At 44.2% G+C, this 27,248-nt stretch overlaps 1 protein-coding gene across 1 annotated transcript; it reads right to left on the bottom strand.

The window, feature by feature from the left end:
• Nucleotides 1-12,572: 12,572 nt before the first annotated feature.
• SLC30A1 (solute carrier family 30 member 1) lies at nt 12,573-19,671 on the bottom strand. The gene is made up of 2 exons (XM_045983127.1): nt 19,049-19,671; nt 12,573-17,395 (listed from the first exon to the last, which is right to left on the bottom strand). The coding sequence occupies exons 1-2, from the start codon at nt 19,656-19,658 to the stop codon at nt 16,494-16,496; spliced, it is 1,512 nt and encodes a 503-aa protein (XP_045839083.1). The 5' UTR covers nt 19,659-19,671; the 3' UTR covers nt 12,573-16,493.
• Between the last annotated feature and the right edge of the window lie 7,577 nt (nt 19,672-27,248).

The raw sequence follows: 27,248 nt of genomic DNA, 5'->3' as shown, positions 1-27,248 counted from the left end.
ATTAAAGAAGAAAATCAGATGGTCACTTCAATAGATAATAAACAATAATAGCATTTGATACATTCAAAATCCACTCATGATTTTTTAAATACACTCCTAGAAAACCAACAACACTTTATAAACTTCTTAAAGGTCATTAACCAAAACCTATAACAAAGTCAGCACATTTTCGTGAAGCACTGAAGCAATCCCATTAAAGTGGGTAAAGACTAAGTGTCACCTCTACACTTTGATATGTTCCAGAATGTTCTGTCCAATACAGTAAATACATAAAATGTATAAATGTTGGGGGGAAAAGAAAAATCTACCATTATGGCCGTTCAATGTTGATCCATTGATTGTAACAAATGTACTACTCTGGTGGGAGATGTTGATAATTGGAGGAGGCTGTGCCTAGAGCGGGGGGAGTAGAAGGAGAATCTGGACATTCCTCTTAATTTTTCTGTAAACCTAAAACTTACAAAAACTTAAGTCTTTAAAAAAAAAAAGGTCAAGAACTCGAAAACAAAACAAACTCACAAACAAAAAAATTTAGCAATCTGTATTGTGATGTGAATGATTAAAAATGTAGAAACCAAGACTATCACTAATACAATATTATCTCTTTACCATTCATAAAGAAATAAAAATAGTGAGGAGAGGCAGAACTGCTACAGATTGGAAGAAAATCAAGAAACATACCCACCCAATAATTTGTTGTTGTCATTGTTTTAAGATTTTATTTATTTATTTGGGAGAGTGAGAGAGAGAGAGAGAGAGAGACTGAGCAAGAGAGAGAGAGCGCTCACTGGAACAAGGCAGAGGGAAGGAAAAGCAGACTCCCTGCTGAGCAAGGAGCCCAATGTTGGGACTTGATCCCAGGACCCTGGAATGCTGACCTGAGTGAAAGGCAGACGCTTAACTGACTGAGCCACCCAGGTGCCCCCACACTTACTTGTTTAGATCTCAGTTCAAACAAACATGAAAATGTATCTTTAAACAATCAAGGAAAATTTAACCTGAACTCGGTATTAGATGATACTGAGACATTTTTACTAATTTTGTCAGGTATGATTGTTGTTATTCTTTTTTTTAAACCTTGTGAATTAGACACCTGGGTGGCTCAGTAGGTTGGGCGTCTGACTCTTGATTTCAGCTCAGGTCGAGATCTCAGGGTGTGGGATCAAGACCCACATGGGGCTGAGAGCTCAGCATGGAGTCTGCTTGTCCCTCTTCCTACCCCTCTGCCTCTCCCCCTGCTCCCTCTCTTTCACTCAAATAAATAAATAAAATCTTAAAAAGGAAAAGTCTTGTGAGTTAGAAATATGTAAGTACTTCAATTATATATTTCTAACTGACAAGACTTTGAAAGAATAATAGTGTATAATAATCATGAGTAACATATTTGTGAATTGTTTTAAAATAATCAAAAATAAAAATATATATTATATGTACATTTAAATATATGTATAATGTATACAGTTGAGACTTACCCATTTCAAAAAATAACTTTCACACCTGATGATAAATTCCACATGAATTACATATATGTATGTATCATGTGAATTATATGTGTATATGTATTAAAATAAAATATGATAACAAATGTTCATTACCATGGGGCTTGCAACATCTATTAAAACTAGACTCAAAAAGCAAACACTTTAAAGAGAAACTGTAATTAATTTGTCTACTTCAAAAATATAAATGTTTTGTGTATGAAGAGATACCATAAATGAAATTTAATAAGCAATGGCCTTGAAGAAAAAAATTATTAATATCAGGAATGTATTTTTAAAACCCTTACGAATTAGTGTAAAAGAAATAACCCACCCAAAAGAGAAAGCTATGGAAAGAATCTGAATATGATATTCACTGAAGAAGAAATATCAGTGGCCAATAAAGACATGAAAAGATACTCCACTCTACTGGTATTCAGATGTATGCAAATCAAAACCAAATTGGAAGTACCACAAACTTTTGACAAGACTCTGAGTTCAATAACATGAAAAGTTTTCAAGTCCTCTCATGCGCTGTTGGTGGGAATTTAAATTGGCCCTTCGAAGGGCAGTTTGGCAGTATCTGATAAATTTAAATCGCATATACCCCAGGACACTTCTTAAAATCAGCCTCCTCAAACGGCAGATGCACGGGCACAAGGAAATGCAGTTAAAGATAATTCATTGCAAACTTGTCTCCAGGAGTGAAAATCTGGATGGCCCTAAAGACCCAACAGCAGGAGCCTGAGCAAATAAATTTATCACTACTGAAAACTATGCAGTAGTTGCAAATGAAAAAATAAATCTCTCTGAACTGCATATTGTTGTATAAAGAAGCAAGTTGCAAGCCAATTCAGAAAACAATCCTGCATAAATTAATAAAGGTATTAATTATATGTTAATAATATATGCATACACACATATGTGAATATGGCTTACATACTTATGTAGACATGATACCCATATTAATTAAGGACCTATATATGCATATAGGTATCAGTACACACACACACACACACGCACACACACGCTCATAGGAAAAGATCTTGAATAACACACACCAAACTGAGGATTACAGGGGGGTGGTAATTAGATCAAAGGACAAAAACCATAAGATTAGAACAGTAGAAAATGAAAACCTTTCACAATTCAAAATCCATTGTTTTTTTCAAAAACTCCTAGAAAATCGAGGGAAACATTATTAAGCCTTGTCATTCTCATTTAAATTGTTTACTAAGAGAATGAATCTGGGTATAAATTGTGCAATTAAGATTCAGCTTATTTTTTTAAAACTCCAGAGCTGAGTAGATGGCTTTGGCCACCCTGACCAGAGGAGCCTTAGGACAGCGGAGACGGCAGGTGGAGTGCAAATTCTTGTCTCGGAGACCTTTAATTGCTGGTGAGTAACATTAACTCGGTGACTTCCCCTGCCCCGTGTGGGTTTCACCCAAGAAGAGTTAAATCCCAGTCTAATGACCATCCCTCCACTCTGTACAAACCCTAAATCTACGGGGGAAATAAAACTCTAGTGGAAAGCCCTTGGATCTGTAACTCCATGAATAGCCACAGAAATAGTTAATGAAAAGCAAATGATTCTGCAAACACAAAATTTGCAGACCAAGCTCTTAGGAGATAGTGAATCTACATTCTTACAACACAGACACACAATGTAGATTTTTTTTTTTTAATAGTGATCTCTTGGTACATTCAAAACATGTTTCCATTCACCAGGATCCATCTGTAAATGAGGAGCTGAAGGAATGGCCCAAGGAGGAGAGCACATTCTAAGGTCAGATGGGGAAGACACCCACCCCTTCGATGAAAGAGGAGGGCAGGGAATCAAAAATTTGAAGAATTTAACCAGCTTGTCTGACAGGGCTGCACCCCTACTCTCAGCCTCGCTCCTCCCAGGCACGTATGCTTTGCAAATGGAGATCATGCCACCCATTCTCAGTCGAGCTTCTGAACACACACGGGCCACCATTGTATCAATATTTGGGTAAGGATTAGGAATCGGACAGCGTAGTGGGGTGGACGTTTTGCTAGCATGGGAATGCTCAAGAGGGTAAAAATAATCGGGGGGACCCTCCAATGAAGGTCTACTATCTGCTAGCCCTGGGCTAGTCACACTTTCTACATCACCTCGTTTGAACTCAGTCTCCCAAGACTTAAGTATGAACGGCCACACTTTTCAGGTCAATCACCTGTTCAAGGCTACAGCCCTGGGAATTGCCAGCGTGAGCACTTAAACCAATTCTCCCGTTCCAAAGTCCATGTTCTCTCCCACCGCATTCAGCAGGCTCTTTTTTTCTCCCCCCAGAGAGGCAAAATCAAGCTGGAAGAGCTCTGTCTCAGGGAGAAAGCATTTGCTCAAATCTCCAGGAGTCCAGGCAGCTAAATGACGGCATGGTCAGGTTCAGAGAAATAATCCCTTCCTTTGCTCTACCAGGAAGGATCCTCTGGACCCAGGAGGCCTGGGGCTGGAGCTCCTCACCCTCCGGGTTGACTTTCCAGCACAGAACCCTGCTGAGTCATCTAGGAAGTCCCTGCCACTGATTACACAACAAATCAGACCGCCACCACGCCAAGGCTGTTCTCCCTGTTGCTTCAACCCCAGGCTTTAGTGACTCAACCAAGGGGCGGCAGATTGTTAAAGGGAAGTCCAAGTGTTAGAAAAACCTGCTTTGGGGGAAGAAACCTGATTCTCAGCCTGATCAAATAAATAATAAAGAAATTCTTTCTAGGAGCACAGACCTTTCCCCAGGGACATTCCCCTCTGGCCTCTTGAAACTGACCAGCGCCCACCCCAGGGCCTTACCCTCCTAGTCTCTCTGCCTGAAAGTTGGTTTCCTCAGAAACCCCAGAGGCTGACTTCTGCAATCACTTTAGCTCTCTACTCAAGTATCAGGTTTTCTGGCTTTTGTATCTAAAATATCCACGACAACCCTCCCTCCGACAGGCACACAAACACACCCATACTCTCCCAGTGCTCTTTTCTGCTTTCTTTTTTTCTCTTTAGAATCCATTACTGGCCAATCTAATATACATGGTACTTCTTTATCTTATCTCTCTACTAGACTGTAAACTTCTTATAGGCAGGGATTTCCGTCTGTGCCCACTGCTACAGCGCCCCCGTTAACCCCCACGGGAGAGGCATTCTGTAAGTGTTTGTTGAATGAATAAATCAGTCTGTGCTTCAGAGGAGAATGGGGAAATCCTAGAAAAAGCCCCACAAAGTTTAAGTGTGGCATTCAGGGAAAAATCAAGAGCTTTGGAGGCCCCAATGTGAATGTAGGCCTAACCTAGATGAATAACTTAGTCTAGTTTAATAATTAATCTAGGGGTGCCTGGGTGGCTCAGGCGGTTCAGCACCGGACTCCTGGTTTCAGGTCATGTTCTCTCCAGGTGGTGGGTTGGAGCACCTCATCTGGCTCAGCGAGAGCCTGGAGTCTGCTTGGGATTCTCTCTTGTTCTCCCTCTGAGCAACCCCCACCCCACACTTCTCAAATAAATAATAAAATCTTTTAAAAAAATAATCTAGATTAGAACTTAGTCTTCCTAAACCTCATTTTGTGGTTGGTCAAGGAAGAACATTTGCCCCCAGGACTGCAGTGAGGTCCAATAATAATTTCCTGAGCATTTATTTAATACCAGACCCTGTGCCAAGGACCGTCCGTGCATTAGTCCTTCAATCCTCACAACAATCCCACAAGGCATATACTGCTGTTATCCCCCAACAGATCAGTGATGCACCCAGGATGATAAAGAGGAAAGGAACAGGTCACAGGACTCCAACCCACATCCATCCATGTGTCTCTGGGACTCATGAGCAAACCACCACACCAGATGCACAGTGGGTCTGTCTGTGTCCATACAGAGCTGACCCCTGATGGACCATAGGTACCTCTGCTGTCCCTTAACTTTCCCTCGTGCCTGAGCTTTCAGTGGAGTTGTTCACGATGGACGTCTCAGAGACACTGCTCCTGCCCCTGGAAAGGAACCGGGACAGCCAAGAACCCAGGACACCCCACACCTCTGCCCTTCCCAGTCCGGTGACTTGCCGCAGGCTTTCACGTTCAAGTCCATATCATCTCACCCCCACAACCGCCAGCGTCTTAGTTGGCGCTGGGCCCTGGAACTTCGTCACTTTTGCATAGAGTAAGTTATTTACTGGAAACAATGTTTTTACTTTAAATTAATGTATAAATTTAATTAATCACTAAAATTGCTCTTTAAGTCTCTTTTAAATGTGATCTCACATTTCAACTTTTTGCCGTTTCACAAGTGGCATAAATCGTTTGACTGACTTTTATTTATTTAAGAAAAAATATTTGTAGACACATATATTTACATATACACATACATGGTTTGAAAATACAAGTTGAAATATTACCACGTGTTCCGGCATCAAAAATAGACAAAAGGCACTTTCAAAACCCAATTTACACACGTCACAAAATTTATTGTTTCTGTCATTCTTTTTTTTTTTTAAATACGTACAAAATGCAAGTGTTGTGCTTTAAACGATGAGGTAAGAAGTTTCGGGTTGCTCTTTGCAAACCCTTCTCCACAAATCCCACACTGTGGGCAAAAGCAGTCTGACTTCCAATAAATGAAAGACCTCATGGGATGGAACCAGCACTATCGTGTCTCTTTTGTACAGCGGATTTTGGAGGCGGGTAGGCCCTTCGATGCTCTATAAAATAAGAGTTACCCAATGAACGCAGCAGAGTGATCTAAGGAAGTAGGTGTTGAAACAAATCTGCAAAAATCACTGTGGGTTTTTTTTTTTTCTGTTCATTAACTTCTATTTCAAATAGGTGTTCCTTATGTGACTTGCCGCTAAGTTACAACGAAGAGCGGGAAAACGCAGAGGAAGATTCCAAAGCAGCTCAGGTGCCCACAGCACCCACGGTGGTCAGTAACAAAAGCCCAAGCTGCTGACTCAGGGGTTTGCCCCCCAGGCCTACCCCGCAGGCTCACTGCCTGCGCACTCAGAGGTTTTCAAACAGATCCGAAAAAGTGAAAATTATATTACCCATTGATTTAAAAAGAGGGAAGGGGGAGCGGGAGAGGGACGATGAGGAGGAGGAGGAAGAGAATGGAAGTGAAGGTCATTACCTCCTTTGATGTGTCCCTGGAATTAATTGCAGGTGGTGAGGCCCGCGCAGCGGAAAACCACCATGGACTCTCCGCTGTGCCATAGCACTGGCCTTCACAAGGACTTCTCAGAGAATCCCCACATCTCAGCTAGACAAAGCCCGGAACTCTTGGGCGCACGCTCTGCCCTGGGCGGCAGTCGCCACCAGGCTCCGCAGCGACAGAGCAGACGGCCCTCACCAAACCCCGGAGTCCATGGAAAACCTCACACCTGCTCCTTCCAGGGCCGGTGCGATCCTTGGAATTGTCTTTTTTGTTTTGAGCCTGAATCGTTTTCCCTCCTTTCCCCAGAGCAGTCCTAGAACAGACCAGTAAGTAATCATCTGTTTGTCCTCCAGACGCTCTTGTCTCCTGAGATGGGGTTGGTTAACAGAAGCCACGCAAGAGGGGAAATGTCCCACGACTTTGAAAGACGGAGAGAAATGTGGTGTCCCTGAAGGGAACTGGTCTGGGTCCGAGAGTAACCCCAAAAAGGGATTAATCAAGGCTTTCAGTGTCACATATTGGGTTTAGGGAGAGACAGAGACAGAGACAGAGGGGGAGAGAAGAGAAAGGAGAGAAAAGCTGGGGAAGAGAGGGATGGAAAAAAGGGAGAAAGCAAGAAATAGGAAGAGAATAAAATAACTGGCTAATATTTCCTGAGCACTTAACAAGGAGCAGCACGGTTCAAAGTGCTTTACTTATATTAATTCATTTACTCTTAAATAACCCTCGAAGAGAAATACTATTCTTATCCTTATTTTGCAGATGAGGAAACGAAGGCAGAAAGTCTAAGTGTCTTACCCAACGTCGCACAGCTCTGGAGTCTGGGATCTGAAGCCAGCGTGTCTCACTGCAGAGCTCAGGGCTGTGCACGCTGCTGAACTGGAAGAGCCTGGGCCATGAGAGGCCGGGTTGACTCACCACGGAGCTGATTTCACCGCCAAGAGCATGGACCTTGCCTAGACAGAGCTGGGTTCAGTCCTGGTTCCCCTACTCACCATGGTTTATGGAAATCACTCAATTCTCGCACCCTGTTTCCTCATCTTTAAAATGGAGATCGGGATGCCGGTGGCGCAGTCAGTTCAGCATCTGACTCTTGATTTCAGGTCACATCAGGGGTTCAGGGTCCTGGCATCGAACCCCGAGTCACGCTCCACACCGGGGGTGGGGGCGGGTCTGCTTGGGGATTCTCTCTCCCTCTCCCTCTGCCCCTTCCCCTGTTCTCTCTCTCTCTCTCTCTCTCCAAACAAATAAATCTTCAAAAAAGTAAGTGGAGCCTAATGATACATTTAGTCCATGGAGTTACGTAAGGATCACACGGGCTAAACATTTCACGCAGTGCCAGAACACGGAATGTGCTAGATCCGTTTTAGTTTTTGTCCCATGTAATCCTCACAAGGACCTCATAAAGGATGCACGGTCCCATCTCACAGATGTGAAAACTGAAACTCCAAGGGGTATCGAGTTTGCCAAGGTCATATGCCCCTTATTAAGGGGTTGGGCTGAGGAAGAGCGGAACAGAGAGAACAGAGCGGAGACTCCAGGTGGGACAAAAGGAGGAAATGTCAGGAGTGGACAGGGGAGGGGAGGCTGCTGTGGTGAATGTTACTGTGCAAGTGGCCTCAGGATGACACGTCCAGTTGGTACAAGCTTATTTCACTGCCCCTGGGCTCCCATTTTGCTCAGATTGTTCTCAGGGTAACGCAAAAGCAAGTCTGGACTCCCACCAAATCCCTTAAGGAATTATTTATTCCTAAAGCTTGGTGTCTCAACATACAAAGTCAGGTGACATGTATAGTCAAAGAAAACTCTGCATTGCATGTCACGTAGTCAACCGGAGCATCTCCTTCCCACGTTAGCACTGCAGACCAACATTCCATTCACGTCCTCATCCGATGTCAATTACTGCGTAAGCGTACAACAAAAAGCTGTATCACCATTCATAGTGTCTAGCCCTTTTCTTGTGGAATTTTCCTTACAAGTTAGTCTGTAATTTAACTCCAACGAGAGCAAAATAACCAATCACAAATTTAGTGTCTGCATTATCGTCACACAGCCATGTGTGTATATTCATTTTTCTTTTTTTTTTTTTAAAGATTTTATTTATTTATTTATTTGACAGATAGAGATCACAAGTAGGGAGAGAGGCAGGCAGAGAGAGAGAGAGAGGAGGAAGCAGGCTCCCTGCCAAGCAGAGAGCCCGATGCGGGACTCGATCCCAGGACCCTGAGATCATGACCTGAGCTGAAGGCAGCAGCTTAAACCACTGAGCCACCCAGGCGCCCCTATATTCATTTTTCATTGCTATAACAAATTACCACAGATGTCGTGGTTTAAAATAAGACAAATGTCTTACCTTCTAGTTCGGGAGGTTCTAGGTCCAAAATGGGTCTGAGGGAAGAGATGCAGGTGTCAGCAGAGGCGTGCTCCTTCCAGGGGATCTAGGGGAGAATCTGCTTCTTTGCCTTTTCCAGCTACTGGAGGCCATCCGCATTCCTTGGCTAGTGGCCTCTCCCCCCATTTCCAAAGCCAACAGTGTGGCAGCCCCCAATTTCTCTAACTGCAACACTACTCCTGCCTCCCATATTTCTGCCATCCTATCTTTTAACTCTGACCCCCCTGTCTCCTCCTTTCAGGACTCTTATGATTATTTGGAACACACAGATTATCCAAGATGATCTCCCCATCTATCTCAAGATTCCTAACTTAAATATACTTGCAAAGTCCCTTTGCCACGCAAGGTCACAGATTCACAGCTTCTGGGGATTAGGACATGACCATCTCTAGGGGCTCAATATTCTACCATGATACGCTACCTAATTTCTTTCAGCTCGTTGACTTTTAATAATGTGTAGAAACTCAAGACCCAAAGGCTTTAACAATAAACACTGTCGCATCGCTATCAAATTCCAGAGGACTTTTGACTCGAGAGCCCAGGGCAGGTGTCATTGAAGGTCACTGTTGGCTCAGGCTATAAAAAGTCCTGTTAAGTTTTGTCCAATATTGTCCTAGACATTTTCACCATCAGGAAAAAAAAAATAGGGTAAATCATTCTCAATTTCTATTTGAATATTCAAATTTGCACTTAACAAAAGGCATGGACTTTAACCCCTTTTATATTTCCAGGATCGCATTTTTACTGTATATTTCAAAAAAGATAGCTAAGGGTTCCACGACCAAATCGGATGGCCACATTTGCATTGCTTTCTGAAGCAGAACAATCTTCTCAACCTATCAGAGGAGCTCCTGTCTGCCTGGTCCTATTGATGGTTAGGAGCCTTAGAAATCACACCTTTAGACTTTATTTTCTAAGTGACTCTGGAGCAGGGAAGCATGGTGCCTGAAACTGAGGTTTGAACAAAACAGGGAGCATCTCTGGTACAGCCTATGTAAATGGATGAACCAAGATGTAGCATTTGGATTGTGTGGGAGAGGCTGGAGGAGTGAGTTCTCACTAGTTAGCTTTTATGGTTTCCCATGGGGGCCATTCTGCCTCCCCTGGGGACATTTAAAACAGTTAGGGTGTCTTGTTGGAGGTGGGAGGCAGGAACTACTGGCATTTGTGTGGAAGGAGGCCAGTGTCTCTCAGCTCAGTGCATGGGAAGCTCCTGGTCTCAGATAAATTATGTCGCCCAAATGCTAACAGCACCCATTTGAAAATCAGATGGTCCCCTCCCTGTGTCTCACCCACGTTGATTTCATTCAATCTCCTCTACTCCTCATACCCCCACAGACCTGCTGTCTCCAGCATTAAAGAAAATTTAAGCTATAGTTCTTGTGTTTTAGCAGAAGCAGTGAATACCCAAGACAATGCTATATGGTAGCTTAGGTAGAAAATACTACCAGTTTGTAGCGATTAACAGTTGTCCATGGGGCTAGATTAAAACAGGGAGAGGCCCTGAATTCTAACAAAGATTGTTACTCTTGTCCCTCACGTAACTCAAAATAAAAATGACACTAAACCATAATGTAAGAAAGTCTAATAACTCAGAAAAGTTCTGATTCTTCATATGGTGACTACCATTTTTTTTAAATAAATAGCAAATGCCTTAAAATCTATTTTCCTCATTTCTTTTGCCTTTCTATTGCTGCTTGGATGAATATTAGAGAACTCTTCATTTTTAATCTACTTAAGTTGGTTGTTGATGATTCAAAGTGAGGAGAAAGCAAGCTACTTGGTGGACCTGTGGGCAGAATTTCAGCTCTATCACGTACTAGCTAGATGACTTTGCGTCAGGTGCTGAATAGGTCTGTAAAATGGGAATAATGAAATATGCCTAATGATTTGTAAGAATTCCATGAAAGCATGTGTCCCTTAGTACATTTTTATAAATGCTCAATATTATAGCTATTAATAGTGTTACTACTATATCTTCAGTGCTCAGTGTGTTTTAGCTATAAATAGTATCTTTTTCTTCCAGTCCCACCATTCCTCAATATTCATTCAAACACCTTTGACGTCCTACAGTGTGCCCGTCCCATGTGCTAAATCCTGAGGAAATATACTCAGACCTCACAGTTTATGACTTAAAAGTTTGTAACAAAGTTTGCTACAACAAAGTTTGTTCAACCAAGTGAAACAAGTTTGTAAATGAGCAAATACCACAAAGTGCATGAATTTCATGATTATACACACACACACACACACACACACACACAGTCTATATAGCCTACAGTGGGGAGCAGAAATGGTCAATTCGGAAGATACAGAAATGTCTATGAAATTCTTCCAAAAAACAATGCTGTCCCTGACTGTTTAGAATATTTTCGTCTAATTCAAAAGCAGCAGCTTTCATCCAGATGTGCCATAGAGAGTACATGAAATTATGTTCTAGGGGATGTTGGCAAATACTTCTTGGAAGACCGTATTGCCTGAGAATTCTTTTCTGAATCCTTGATAGTCAGACACATCCAGGTAAGACAAGTTGGCCGACCGTTGGAAGATACTGATTCTATTCTATGCATTCTGACTTCAGAAATGTTGAAGTATATAAAAAGGATGTGTTTGGAATCAACTGAAATGTGGTATATGTAGATGTGGGCATGCGTATTTGAGTAGTTCGTTCTCTCAGCGTTGACTGCATAGTAAATGGATTTGTCTTCCTCTCACTTGTGTCTACTTGCCACTCCAAATCTATGCTGTATCCTTTCCCACTTTCTCATTTACCCAAATACTGAAGGCTTCCTTCATTCCTACAAAATCAAATTCAAACCCGTTGACATGGCACTACCACCTTTTTGCACTTTGAAGATTTTATTCATTTGACAGAGAGAGCACAAGCAAGGGGAGCTGCAGGCAGAGGGAGAGGGAGAAGCAGGATCCCCGCTGAGAAGGGAGCCCAAGGTGGGTCTCAGTCCCAGGACCATGACCTAAGCCACCCCGCCACCCCACCACCCTCTCTTTGGTCCTACCTTTTGATCCTCAATCCTCCATTCTATGCCCCCTTGACTCTCTGCCCCCATCCCTCCTTTCAGCTTTAACCTACATGAATCCTTTCCAAAGATTTTCATCCCTTCCTTGGGAGTATCACTGTATCGGTTCTATTATCTCTTGCCATTTTTTTTGCCAAATGGTTTTCTTCTGCAAGTTTTCTCTGCTTATTTCCCAGCCAGAAGCACAAGTTCTTTAAGGAAATTGTAAAATATTTAATAATCCTTGTTAGTAACTATGCTTCAAAAGCAGCAGGTTAATCTGTGATTACATTATGTAAATGCTTAATGTTAGTTAACAAAAAAACTTCACAGCGATTGAATACTTCATGTTAGTCTTTACTGTGTTATCCTTTCTATTCCTTTTGCAATTTTTGCCCATTTTTTTCTTTCCCAATACTATCCTGTAGCCTGGTCATCCTGCACGCCCAGCAACACTTCAGCTGCGATTTCCCTTTAAACACCTGAAATCTACATAAGCCAACGTGGTGTAGGAGGGGAGGCCACATGCACAAAACAATGTAGATATTAAAATTAGTTTATTTTTCTACTTAACTTTTAATAAATGAGAAGAAACACAGTAGTCTGTCTCATAAAGAACATTTATAATACATAACAATCCATAAAGCCTCATGGTGAGGTAGGAACAGCTTTGGAAAACAACGCACGGTCATAAAACATACAAAAAGTTAGGTAAAATGTTGCAGCACTAAAGGACATTTTATGTGCATCCGCATTGAATGAGATGATACTTGCATTTAACTGTGCCACATCTGGCCCTAAGGACAGGCTATGGTCGACACAAAACAACATGGAAGTTTCATAAAGAATCACACAATACATCGATACACTTCATTGTGCTGTTTCAAGGCAGGACCATAACATGGCAATTTGTGTCTTTTTCTATATAGCCATATAGTAATTGTATGTTACATTCATTCCCTTCAGCATCTTTTTGCCAAAGACACTGGACCACAAAATTTTTGGTTTAAAAGTTTAAACTGAATGACATACAAAAGGCTCTTGTGCCAGTGAAAATGACTGCTGAATATTCCAGAGCTTGTTGGTAAAACAAAATAGCATTGCCACATAATATTGGTAGAGCTACATCAAAATAGTGCTATTACAATTCCCATTTCAGATGGCCAAACACTGTATTTGACAGTTTTCCATTTAAAAAACAACAAAAACCCTCCACCTTCCCAAGAGTTTTAACACTGTTTTATGCTTTAACTGAAACTCCATTAAAATAAATATTTCTATATTGTAGAATTACTCTCCGTATTTGTTATATGTGTGAACATCTTAAGACAGCAGGTAAATGACATATCATTCAAATGATATCTGCTTATAAACAACAAAAGAATCTTCAACTTAATACCAGTTAGCCTACTAAATACTTCACATTAGGTTCCATAGGCCCTTTCCCTCGAAACTTGCCAAAACTTCAAAATTAACTGAGCATGTTAACAGGATACAAACATGTTAACAGTCTCCTACCTACTGAGATTTTTCCAAGGTGCTCTTGATGGAAATTTTTCCTATTCAAATTACATACCTTAGTTACTCAAACCTTGTTTTCTAAAATGCTAAAATTCATACACCTAAGTTTTTGCCCTTTTGGACTTTTTTAAGGTTCTAGTCTGTACTTTTACAACGCAGATGCCCGTCAAAAAACCCTTGCTGAACAATCGCGGAAGCTGAAAGGTGACAAAGAAGGAACTCTCTGCTCACTAAGGCGGCATTTGGCTTGGAAAAACTGGAGCTGGTTCCATTTCAGGCACATGCAGCACCTCCTTTTCACTAAACTGAGACAACAACAAGTTTCTAAACACATATTCTACTGAATACACTGATCTTGCTCAAGTATAAAAGAGCCAGCAGGAGAGATGCACCTCCTAAAATTGATGCGTTTTTACTATAAAACAGCGTATTTAAATATCGGGTTTAAGTCTCCTAAGAATTCAGGGTATTTTCCCTCATTTTCTTCCAGGAAGGAATAAGCTATTTTGGAAAAGACACTTAAATCCCACAATATTTAAATATAAAAGCATTTTTTAAAAGATAATGCTAAAAATGGGTTAGAAAGTGCATTGTAAAGAAATAAATAATTCTCTGCTAAAACTCAAAAGGTGGGTCAGTGCCCACAGATTTTGCTATTATGACAAAGTCCTTTGAAAAAAGAATTCTATGGTACCACTTGGTTATATGTAAGTGATTCAAGAATTATGAAAGTGAAACAACTGAAATCTAAAGGCTGTTACCTTCAAAGCACTTCTGGGAAAAAAAGAAAAAAAAAAGCCCTTGTCCCATGCTTATACACCATTAAAAAAAAATACAAACCCTCATTTAGCTGATGTCTTATACATTATACAACCTTTAAGAAAGACCCAATAAAGCATTTGTAAAGAAAACCCCCCTGAATGTATTTTACCAGTTATCCTATTTTATGTGTCATTACCAAAATGTTCCTATAACGTAAACTGTTTTAAGATCTTAATAAAATGGTTTGTGGTTTTTAAGTGTTGAATCAGGAATGTATGTGATACAGTACGGTTTGAAGCTTTCTTTAACCCATGTGAGATTCCCGAATTTCATGTTTAAAAAAATTTTTTTGCAAAATTCAAAGTAACTTCCAGCTTAGGAATTGAATTACACAATTATCAGGTAAGAGTATTAAAAGATCAAGATGTATTGCAAATTGGCAGGTTATGGTTTGGGCCCATTATAGCAAATGTGAACTTACAAACTGTGTTCCTAAAATTACCTCATTCTCATTGGAAAAATCAGCTGTTCTTAAATAGGCCCATTGCCAGCAATAGGCTTACACTAGAAAAAAACACACCATCTACCACAAAAAGACCCCTTTAAAAAGTTAACTGTCCAATGCCAACCCACGCTTTCATCTTCAGACCCATTAAACAATGAATAATTTCAAATCCCAAAAGATAGCCATCCCCAAAGTAGTCAGCTATAAAAGTTACCGAAGTAGTCAGGATACCTTATTTCTAGAAAAATAGAGCTATACATGATAACTGATATTAATATTCATCCTTATGAGGACAAAAATCTAGTTTCTTCACAAAGCATAACCCCTCTGTCAAGAAAAATATAACTTAAATATCCTTAAATACTATTTGCGTATGGATTCGAAACCCATAGCAACAACGAAATAGCCAAGAACAATTTCCTGTGTAGATACTGTGGCATCTTACAAAATAAGCCACTCTTGCAAGATCTGAGCAATGTCAAGACAGGATGACCTACAGAATTTTAATTATTAATTTTGCCTTAACTTTTTGAAGAATTTATTATCCAAACTGCATTAACCATTGGATTTCCTTTTTCTCCTGTATCAGTGGCTCCAGGCAAAGCACGGCCGGGCTGGTTGTCCTTGAAAAAAGCTCCATTTGAATCCACTCATGATCTGTCACCATGAAATGACTCTTCTAAGTTTTGTTTAAATATCTACAATTTGAAAGATTACACGAATAAGCTTGCATTTAACATGTAACTATCAGATTAGCTTTAATGTCCTTAAAAAATCTACTGTATATATTTTGTAAGTAAACCTTCAGCTCAATGCTCCTAATGCCAATCTTTCAAAGAAAGTAATGCTGGTGAACATGTCCACATTTTAGACTAACTTTGGTAAAAGAAAACGAGTTAAAATTCTCCTGATAATTTAAAAATGCTGTCTGAGTATTAACTTACACCAATGTAAATATTTAATTTGGTAAACCTTCTTCCCTGCTCTTACTCTCCGTATGTCCTACTAGATATAAACCATGGTTCAACTTGTTAATTATCTCAACTGTTTATTAGAATAATACTCAGCAATATAGAATCCAGGATGGTAACTGATCTTTAGTACCCCATGTGAAGAAAAAAGGGGATTTTTTCCTAATAATAGCCACGAGTCATTCTTAAAAACATGCTGCCATTAGGCTCTGTAATGATTTCAGAGGGCAAGTAAGTATTACCTAAAACGTCAAAGGAAACAAACCTGTTGATGATTTTTCAAGGTTAGTGATTATAATTCTAAAAACAAAGTATAACACTGGGGGAAAAGAAAAGCAGAGAAATTCCAGTAACAATTTTAATTTATTTATCCCCCTAATTAATTTTTTACCATGGAAAAACTGGAAATCAAATGTCATTATGTTATATAAGGTTTATACTTACTTTAAACAAAAATGTAACATAGCGTTAAAACTGGCTTTCCAAAATTGTTACAGCATGGCTGTACTCTGCACTAATAATCACGAAGTTGTAATATAGAACTCTGTTAAGCAGTCCCATTATGTTCTTACAAAAATAGAATTAAACTGTGTGACCAGACAAGGACTTCAATTACACTACTTGGCAAACTTAGAATTTCAATGGAGTCTTTTTCCTCTTGCAGTTTAAAGCAAAAGTCAAATATCACATCTTTCTCAAGACTCATAAAGATGATTCAGGTTGTTTGTTTGGCATTTTTTTAATCTCTATCACAACAGCTGGGATGCTTTCAACTTTAGTCCTCCTGGGCTTCTTCTCTAGATTGTCACTAAGTTCTAGACAAGAAATGCTAACTGTTGGGGCCTTTTCTGCTTCCTTTCCAGAAGGGGCTTGTGGCCGTGTCCCACAACATTGCTTCAAAGCACACTGAGTTCTGCAGGCAAGTTCACATGGGACTACACTTGATTTAGAGCCTACACTAGCAAATTCAGGCTGAATGGTGGTAGCGTGAATTCCGTGATTATGAAAAACGTCTTTAATGATTTTGGCCACCTGCATGTATGATGTCGGGTCTTCACATTTTATGTGGGCAGTGGCAATGATTCTGCTTCCAGCAAGTTGCCAAACATGTAATTCGTGAACTTCCTCAACTCCTTCAACATCTCGAAGTTCTTTTATCAAATTTTTTATATCAATTTGTTTGGGAACAGTTTGCAGAAGAATGAGAGCAGATTCCTTAAGTAATGGGTAAGTTGTGTAAAGAAGTATACAAACCATTACAATGCAAAGAGTTGGATCTAAATATAGCACCCAGCAAGGACCGGCCTCATGAACTGCTGTGTGGGTACTATTAAGTACTTCTACAAATGCTTTGCAGGGGTCAGGGGCACATGGATTCACACAAAACTCCCCTTCAGGACAACCCTTCCAAGAAAAGTAAAAGACCAAGGCATTTACTACTACAATCACTGAACCCAAAGCATCTCCAAAGACATGCAGAAAAACTCCACGCATGTTAAGCTGTGCAGCCTTATCATCATCTTCCAATTCCACCTGGTCAGGTTCTCTGATAAGATTCCCATTCACTTGTACTTCCACCGCATCATTTCCCGACTTTTCTGGATCTACAAAGAAAGAAAAAATGCTGTAGCAAATACATCTAAATTGTTTATACAAACATCTTCATCTAATTCCATTTTAGTGAAAGAGGTGAAAATTTTTCATGGAACGTAATTTAAAAGTGTGCTCAGGGCAGTTTAGTATAAAATGACATACTGGGAACAAGCCAGGGCATAGCAGCCAGGGCTACATAAGTCATTAGGAAGATACTAATTCCCTAATCGAACCACACTGTTACCTCCCCACCTCCCAAAAAAGTTCGTCTTTTCTGTGGGGGTTAGGGGTCCTGAGAACATTCCCTTATGCTTTTTGGCATATACAAAAACACAAGAAAACATAAAATTGAATGCTATCCCCCATAAACTAAATGCCAATTATGGAGACGTCTACCACAAATGCCTGATTTGACAGAGCTCTAGTCACTCTTTGTCATGAAGGTGTGTTGTGGCTAACTCAAACTTTTGTCATGAATATAAACCAGAGTCTCTTGGTGGAGAGGGTTTAGAAACTGACAAATCAGCGATATAAACCCATCAACGACAATAAACTTCAGGAAAAGGTGAAATAAATGAGCTCTATCTACCCTACAGGCTCTTAAACCAAATGTACCCATCTCGTAAAAGGAATTACTATATATACACACGAAAGGAGCTTAATTTTCTTTGGAGTAACACCTTGCAGAGTGAAGTGAGGGGATATTCAATTGTTTATTAAACCTTTTCAATGTACAAGTTCTATTTCATTAACATGATATCCTGCATCTTCAAAAAACAAGAAGCTGTCTACATAGTACCATACCACTAAGCAAATAAATATAAATGAAAAAAATTAGAAAGAAATACACCAAACTGCTAACGTCATTAGAGCCTAGGTAGTTGGGCTTTGGTTGATTCCTTTTCCCAGCTCTTGTCTTCCAACATTTTCCAAATTGCCTTCAAGAGCAATTATATTTAGAATGAAGGCAACCAATAAAAAAGATGAGTAAGTTATCATCACATTTATTTTGGTATGATTTTGGAAAGTCCTAAGTGAAATGTTAAACATGACCAAACTGGTCCTAAATGAAGGATTTGCAGGATTAAGCTCAAACTTTAGGTAATTAACTGAAATATACATTGCCGTTCTTGAAAGAAACCTTTAACCAGTGTTTTGAGCTCAGGAAAGTCCATGGCTAGATGGCTCTGAATATAATACTGAGAAACTTGTTCAAAGGGCACAAGAACCGCTTGGGCAGGGCAATGCTTCAAACGGCCAACCACTAAGGATAAACTGGGGATCCTCTCCGTTTCCCAAGGGGTGGGGGCGAGAAATTTATTTAGGAAGCACTTTTGATTCCGTGAAAAACACAGTCTCTCGAAAGGACTGCAAGTCAGGGCGTCCAAGTGCAGCCGTGCATCGCAGCGGGCTGACGGTCACCTCCCGACCCCTTCCCCACGGTCAAAACCACACAGTCCCCACCGCCACCCCCAGCCGCGCGTCCCGGCCGCAAGGGGTCCTGTTTCCTCGTGTGCCCTGCGGGTGCGGGACCCGGAGGGCTAGAGGCGGCGGCGGCAGCGCGGCGCGGGCACCAGGGGGCGTGCGGGCCATCCCGCCCAGGGCCAGGCTAGGGTCCCGGCTCCCCCTGACCCAACCACCTGCGGTGGCCACTCTCTCCTCACCTGGCCGGTCCACTTTCAGCCCGTTGGAGTTGCTGCTATTGGACACCAGGGTGTTGGTCTCCTCCTGGTCGGGCCTCTGGTCGCCCGGGGTCACGTTGCCGTCGCTGTCCCCGGTGCGGTTGCTCTTGCTGCGGACCCCCTTGGCGTGGCCGTGACCCCCGTGCGAATGGCCGTGGCCGGAGTCGTTGCCGAAGCCACTGTGATGGTGAAAGAGGCAGAGCCCCATCACGTTGACCAGCAGCCCGGCCACGCCGACCCCGAGGACCACCAGCGGCTGCTGCATCTCGTGCGGCTCGATGAAGCGCTCGATGGCCTCCAGCAGGATGGCGAAGCAGAGGCCGGTCAGGAAGATGGCGTTCACCAGAGCCCCCATCACTTCGGCCCGGATCCAGCCGAACGTGTTCTTCTGGGTGGCGTGGGTCCGCCGGGCGAAGCGCTCAGCCACCAGCGCCACCACCAGCGCCAGCACGTCCGACAGCATGTGAAAGGAGTCGGAGAGCATCGCCAGCGACGAGGTCACCCGGCTCACCACCACCTCCAGCACCATGAACATGAAGGTCAGCATCAGCATGCACAACAGCCGGCCCCGGTTCCGACCCCAGCACCCCATGGCTGCGGCTCACGGGCCCGCCGAGCGCGGCCCGGCGGCTGCACTGGCAGTGGCGGCGACTCGCCGGCGGCCGGCGACCCGGCGGCGGAGGCGGGAGGACGGCGCGGGGCTCTCGCCGCCCGACCGGGCCCGCTCGGGAAACCGCTGAGTGGACTCGGCGACCGGACGGGGACGAGCCCGGGGTCAAGCCCCGGAGCCCCCGCGCCTGAGGGCGTCCCCGGCGGGCCGGCGGCGCGTATCTCCTCAGGCGTCCTTGCTCGGAGCCGGCGCGGAGGCCCGGCTCAACCCTAGCAGTCCCCACACCCTCAGCGGGGCAGCGGAGGCCGAGGCGGCGGCTGCGAAGGCGGGGAGCCGGGGCTCCCGGAGCCCGGGGACGAAGAGCCGGAGCAGGAGCAGGAGCAGGCGAGCGGCGGGGGCGGGCGACGGGCAGCTCCGCGATACGAAGGCTCCGAGCATCTGCAGGGCTCTCCACGCAAGTCTTCCCGTCGCTGGTCTCCTCCGCTGTGGCTCGAACCGGGAAGCCGACGCCTGAAGAGCTAAAAAGGCGGCGGCTCCGGCAGCTGCACTCGGCCCGGTCTCCGGCGCCTTCTTCGCCCCCCCGCCTTTGCAGACGGTTTACAAAAAAACTTTGCTTTGCACTCGGAACCCCCGTTTTCACACGGACCCGAGCGTGACAAGGCCTCGGTGCTCCGCCCACCAGGCCCGGCTCGCTTTCCCATTGGCCAGAACCCCCTCACGACAGCCTCCGCACCCCGCCCATCCGCGCTCGCTATTGGATGGAGGCTCGGCGGGGCTGGAGGGGGCGTTGTCGAGGCGCCAACAGATGGGGGCGGGGCCTTTCCCTCCAGGAGCCGGGCGTGGGCCGGGGGCCGCGGCCGGGTGCAGCGGCGGGCGTCGTGGGGGAGGGTAGGGGGCGCGGGCCGCGTGCAGCAGGAGGGGGAGGAGCAGGCGGGGTCCCCCGGCGTGGCGGGGCAGCTGCTCAGGCCCTGCGGGTCCTCGCGGCGGCCCGCACACCTACAGGGTCCAGGCAGCAAACAGACTCTGATCCTCCGAGCTGAGTCCACGTGGTGAAGGGACGCTCGGGAGACAAGTTGACCAAAGTAAAGCCATTTTGGTATTTAGGCTGACCCTTAACCTAAAAGTCAGCAGGTCATAAAAAGAGTCACAAGATCCCACTCATGGAAGACCACAAGACCCGACTCCCTCTGGCAGTAAGAGTCATAGAGGCTGGACATTCTTAAAATTGCTCCCTGTGGGTAATTCCACAACCCTAAGACAACAGAAAAACACCGCTCAGGGTAAGTGATAAGTCAAGCAGTGAGCCCATTCGTATATACGTCAGACATTTAAAAAAACAAACAAAACTTGCAAAACCGTTAGAGGCCAAGGGGGTCTTCTTCCTCAGCTGGGAGGAAAGACCGCTATTTTGTCTATGATGTAGCCCCTTTCTTCTAGATACACGTCTGTCCCTTTCCCTAAATGGCTTGCTCTTGAATTATTTCTCCGCAAAGCCAAAGCTCCCGCCCCCACGCCGGACCGCCCTGCCCTGGCGAGGGGCCTGAGACCCTCCCTCTGGCAGCTTCCACTGGCCGGCATCGATAGAAGAGACCAGAGACCCGGATCGCTGTGTGGCCGATGGCAGCCGGGCAGGAGACGGGGCGTGGGAGGGGGTAAGTGGTGGCGAGAGGGGGAGCCGGTGGGTGTGGGGCTCCCAGGTGCGTCCCCCTATTGAAAAGGGGACAACAACCTGGGCAGGTGGTCCTGCATGGGGCCTGAACTGAATCTCTGAAAATGTTTCAGTAAAGCAGACCAACCCTCTCACCACCATCCCTAGGAGACCTTGTGTAACATCAGATATTTCTGTCACTGATTATCTAAAGACAATTTAGGGTACAGACGTCAAGCAGGAGCAACCCGGGTTCTGGTCCTTGCTTGGTCACTAGCCAGCTGTGTGACTTTGGGAGAGTCAACTAATCTCTCTAGACCTGTTTCTTCATCCATCACGTAAAGGATTGGGCAAGAGGAACTCCTAAGATTCTTTCTGAGTCTAAAATTCTAAGGCTCTATGATTTAACAAACATTTTATTTATAGACTGCAAGGAGCTGAACCCTGTGTTGGTTGCTATGGGGAAGGGGAGGGGCAGTTAAGAATACAGAAAAATGAGCTTCTGTCCAGGTGGAGGTAAAATATAAACATACAAAATGCTTAAGTTACGATGAAATACTCAATAAATTGTGCCGACGCTAGTTTAGAGTGCATACATATTCACTGTGCTCTGAGCCGGGATTAGTCCATCTGGAAGTGAAGATTTCCTGTTCCTAAAGTGGAGGGGTGGCTGGAATCAGAGAAAGCAAAGCAGGACCCCTAAAGGCCTCACCACAGCCCCAGAACGGGAGGAAGAAACCCCGCTGTTCTAGATTGCTACGAGACAAGAGCAGTGCTAGCCAGTGCCTCACGATCTATATATAAGGCTAGTTTGGAGCCATGTTGTTTTCCATTTAAAAAAAAAAAAAAATCTATTTCTGTTTTTTTTTTCTTTTTTTTCCCATTTGTATGTGGTGTGTTTCTCATTTCTCCAACCAAACTGCAAAGCAGGATCCTCATCTTCTATTTCTGTTCTGCAATCATAGAAAAGAAAGGAGAAAAGTTTCCCAGACAGTAGCAAAGGAGGAATTGATAGCATTTGATGATGAATTGGGAGAGTGAAAACGGAGGAGGAGAATTTAACAAAGATGTTTCAAATGTTAACCTGATAAGGAAAATACTGCTTTAAACATGTGAGGAAGTTGGGGGAGAGGGTGGGAGCAGCTGATTTTACGGGGAAAATAATCCATTTTTAATGTGCTAAATTTGAAATAAAATCTGGGTGGTGACAATGCTGAGTGGGGAGATGGGTCTTGGGAGTTGATAATCTCCCCTCCTTTGGTATGGATAATTGACATTTAACTGACCATATTGTGGAAACACAGCTTCAAACTTCCTTCCAACCAGTCCCTCCTATCTAGAACTTGGGGAGCCCCTTATGGGTCAAGATACCCTATGGAAATAGCTGAGAGGAGGCAGTTGGAAGACCATTTTGCTGCCTATTGGGAGCTGCTGTGTCCCTTGATTTAAACAATGGATTCCTCCAAATGTGAGAATTTAATGCCCAAAGAGGAACCAATAAAGAGATGTAGAAGGCAACGAACAGGATAACAATCCCTTCAATAACGAAGCAGACCAAATTGGAAGATGTTAAGACCCATATAGAACAGGCTCAGGGGCGCCTGGGTTGCTCAGTCAGTTAAAGGTCCCATGCTGGATTTCAGCTCAGGTCATGATCTCGGGGTCATGATCTCAGGGTCATAATCTCAGGGTCAGGAGATCAAGCCCGGCTCCGGCCCCTGGGGAGCCTGCTTAGGATTCTCTCTCTCCCTCTGCCCTTTCCCCTCACCTCTTGCCCTGGTAGGCACTTGTGCCCTCTCTTTCTCTAAAGAAACCAACCAACCAACCAGCCAACAGTCTCTTGGGTGCCGTTCAACCCAATGGTCACTTATGAGAACCTATTTTGTACAGACTTTTTCTCTTGTGTAAGCCATTTCACAATGTAAGGGGGGGGGGGGCGGGAGGGGAGGGAGCTACATTTTCCAGGTCGGGCCTCTGGTTATAAAAAGTTATAATCCTGCACTCCACAAAGAGTAATACCAGCAAAACCTTTCAGTTGAATAAACTTTCCTTCCCCCCAGTATTGTGTAGTCAAAATCCTTTGGTACCTTGACTCACATTTGTCCTTTGTCCTTTGTCAGCTGGTAGGCCTTTCCCCGAGTTAACACAGCCAGGAGTGGGTTAACGCAGAAGGAGTCCACACCATTACTCACCAACAACCCTGGAGGCTGTGGTCCTTGGTTGAATAAGATGGCTTGGCTCTTTCTTCCGAAATCTTGAGAACTCTCTGGATACTTTGCTTAGTAGTATCCATACTGACTAATCTCCCGCATACTTTAAAGATGAGAGAATAATGCTCCTTCTGGAAAGAGACTGCCAATTTGAGTGAAAAAGTCAAATGTGTAACACAAACTGTGATCCCAAAGTCCTCTAAAGAGCCCTCCCTGCTCTCAATGCTAAGTTCTTCCAACCAGGAGCTACCCAGGGAAGGAAGCTAGCCTGAAGATGGTCCAGCCCAAACGCAGGTCTCTAAGGACCCTCGCAAAAGACTACTTAACACGCAGACACACCTCCGAATCTCGGTTATCAAAACTAATGACTGCACCATGGGAGGAAGAAGAGACCCCTGTGAAAACCAGATTGCATTTGACGTTGGTTGGCAGTAAATCACTTCTAATGTTCAATCTTCAATCAAAAATGATGGGGGAAAGGGATCTGTTTGGTTTTTTTGTGTTTTGTGTGTGTGTGTGCGTGGTTTGTTTGTTTGTTTTGTTTTTTTTTTTGGTTTGTTTTGGAACGTACTTGAATAATTATTACAAATATACGGTAAAATCTCTAGCAACAACATGAGGGCCAAGGTTTAAATTTCTAGCTGCTCCCTGAGGGAACAGGCAGTAGAGAAAAGAATAAACAAGTAACAATGCAGTAATAAAGCCCAGAAACATCACAAAAGAGCTCAGCGGTGTAAGGGAAACCATATGAAAGAAAGGGTCAGAGCAGGAAACCCTATGAGGAAGCAAAGGGGAAGCAGGAACAGTGTAGAGCAGAATGTATACGGAGAGGCCCAGGACAATCGCAGAGCTTTTTGTACTTGGTTAAGCTAAGGAATGGCAGGTGAGAGTGAATAGCAAAGGAAAGCTCATTTTTCCTGGAGACTGAAAACTGGATCAAAAACTGGATCCAGGGGCGCCTGGGTGGCTCAGTGGATTAAGCCGCTGCCTTCGGCTCAGGTCGTGATCTCAGGGTCCTGGGTTCGAGCCCCGCATCGGGCTCTCTGCTCCGCAGGGAGCCTGCTTCCTCCTCTCTCTCTGCCTGCCTCTCTGTCTACTTGTGATCTATCTCTCTGGCAAATAAATAAATAAAATCTTTAAAAAAAAAAAAAAAAACTGGATCCAGTCACGCCTGGAAATTAAATCTGGAAGTAAAGGGAGTGAGTGACACCTATATAGGAAGGCTCATTAGAGACATTTGTGAATTTCTTGCGTGTGGGGTCCCATTAGACCAGCAACTGTTGAAGGCTCAGGTGGTCAGTTTGAAGGTTTAGATGGGATGCCCATTCTCTCTTTAACCCTTCTACTCTAGGGGCTAGAGATTGTCATTAAAGTACAAAGAACAGAAGTTTAAATTTTTTTAAAATTTAAAAGCGTGTTTCTATGACTCTCTCCCTCACTTGCCTATAGAGATGATGCTGGTCCCAGAACATCTTCAAAATATTACCCCCCTAATGAGTTTTAGAAAAGCCAGGGAACTGGTCCTTTAAGTTACTCTGTGACTTCAGGGGCACCTGGGTAGCTCAGTCGGTTAGGGGTCTGACTTGGTTTCGGCTCAGGTCATGATCTCAGGGTCTCGAGCCCTGAGTCAGGCTCCGTGCGCAGCATGGAATCTGCTTGACATTCTCTGCCTCTCCCTCTGCCCCTTCCCTTGTTCACTCTCTTTCTCAAATAAATAGATAAAATCTTTTAAAAAAATAAAAAGTGACTCTGTGACTTTGGAGAAGTTATTAAACCTCCCTGGGCCTTACTTTCTACATCTTGTCAGTGAGCAGGTCAAAGAGATGGCCTCTCACTGGAGTACGGCAGGGGCTACTGCCTGCCTGACGCTCTCAGCTGGGCCCTTTCAGGCTACCTGTCCTTGGGCTTCCCATGGCCCCAGGGCTGCATTTTCAACCTGCAGACTCAGAAGCTGCGTTTTTATCATTTCATGGTTCGACTTGGACTAATTTGCTGGCTGGACCCCTGGTCTGTTCACTTTCTCTGTCTAGAGACATTGCACCGAGACTGCCCCCCTGTTGGTGGACAGGGCCATTCAGAAGCAAGCTGCCCGGGGAGGAGGGAGCTAGACCAGCAGGTGGATCTTCTGCGGAGGGAGCATTTCTGCTCTGTGTCGTAGGCTGTAAAAGCCTCCTGCCCGTCTCTGCACACACTCCACCCTTCCTGCCCCTGAGTTATATTCTCCTTTGCTGTTGCCAGAGTCACCCTTCCTAAACCCAGTCTGGTCACTGCAAAATGCACACCCTCCACCACCACCACCACAGTGCAATCCTTCAGAGGACTCCCAGTGCTCTGGGAAGAACCCAACTCAAGTGCATGGGGTTGGGTATGGTCGGGCCCTGGCTGCCCTCCCCAGCCTCAAGCCTTCACCTAACAGGACTGACCTTTCTGGCCACCATGCACCCTCCTGCAAAAAGGCCTGTGCACACACTGTCCCCTCTGCCTGGGACACTCTTCGATCCCCTTTTCCCCACTTTAGTTCTTGCTTATCCTTTGGCTCTCAGCTCAAGGACCAATCGACTCAAGGAGGTCTTCCCTAACACCTCTGACCAGGTCAGATCTCTCTAGTGGGAGTGCTCTTGGCTCCTGGGACTGATCTTTTGTGTCACAGAACAATGAGGCCACGTCAGTATTGGTTAGATTGTGAGCTCCCCATGGTCAAGGGCAGTGTGGGCTTTTGCTCATGATTGTATCCCTAGCCAGCTTAGCTCAATGGTTGTTGAATGAATTAATGTTAATAAATCACCTTCCTCAAGCTTAGTAATTCATGCATTCAGTCAATAGGACCTGAGCATTGAACACCCATGCTTCCCTATCTGCCCTTGAACACAAGAGAGCACCTTTTCCTTCTGGACAGTGCTGGAAACACCATGACATTTTCTTACTCATTAGCTCACCTTCTTCTTTACTTCAAGCAGGCTTTTGCTGTGATATTATCTCACACGAGAGGTAACTAATTGGGTGAAACTGGGACTCAGCCTTGAAATCTGCCCTATGATAACAGCCTAGGTTCTCACAGGTTTCGGAGTAGTTGCACGTTCCTTACTTAAGGTACATGACGACTCTGTGAGGTTTGCGGAGTAGATCCTACAGATTATGGGCTGAGATTCCAAGATAGGAAGAAACGTGCTCAAGGTCGCATGGCTTGTGAGGTCCTCATAGCACCAAGAACATGTTCATTTTTAACTTCATACCCAAAGTCAGGGGGAGAATACCCAGCTTGAGGCTCAAAACCTAACATGCTCTGACTAGACTCTGGCATTCATCTCAGTTCTAAAAGTTTCTCGTTCTAGGATTTTTTAATTAATTTGTAATTACTATAAGGACCAAGGGGAGGTGGCCTACTTGTGAGTGATGTCTCCTTCACAGGTCACTCCGAAGACTGATGCCCTAGGGGTGTGTTCCAAACTTGGGTCCTGCTCACACATCCTGCTGTAGAATGAGTTAGTCAATCCCTCTGCTTCTACCTGCTTCTGTCTTTCCATTTCTGTCACAACTGAGATGTCTTCCAAAGGACTAACAGTGAAAAACGGACCCTCACCTGGGTGCCTTGGCAAAATACAGCTTCTGATTCAAGATTCAGTGAGAGCTGTGTTGGAGACTGAGATGCGGCGTCTCGGACAAGCCCCCCGGATTCTGACGTGGGTGGCCCCCAGACCACACTTGGAAGACAAA

Source organism: Meles meles, chromosome 17 (assembly GCF_922984935.1).
Source record: "Meles meles chromosome 17, mMelMel3.1 paternal haplotype, whole genome shotgun sequence".
In the NCBI taxonomy this organism is placed as follows: Eukaryota; Metazoa; Chordata; class Mammalia; order Carnivora; family Mustelidae; genus Meles; species Meles meles.
This window is presented reverse-complemented; position numbering and strand designations above follow the sequence as displayed.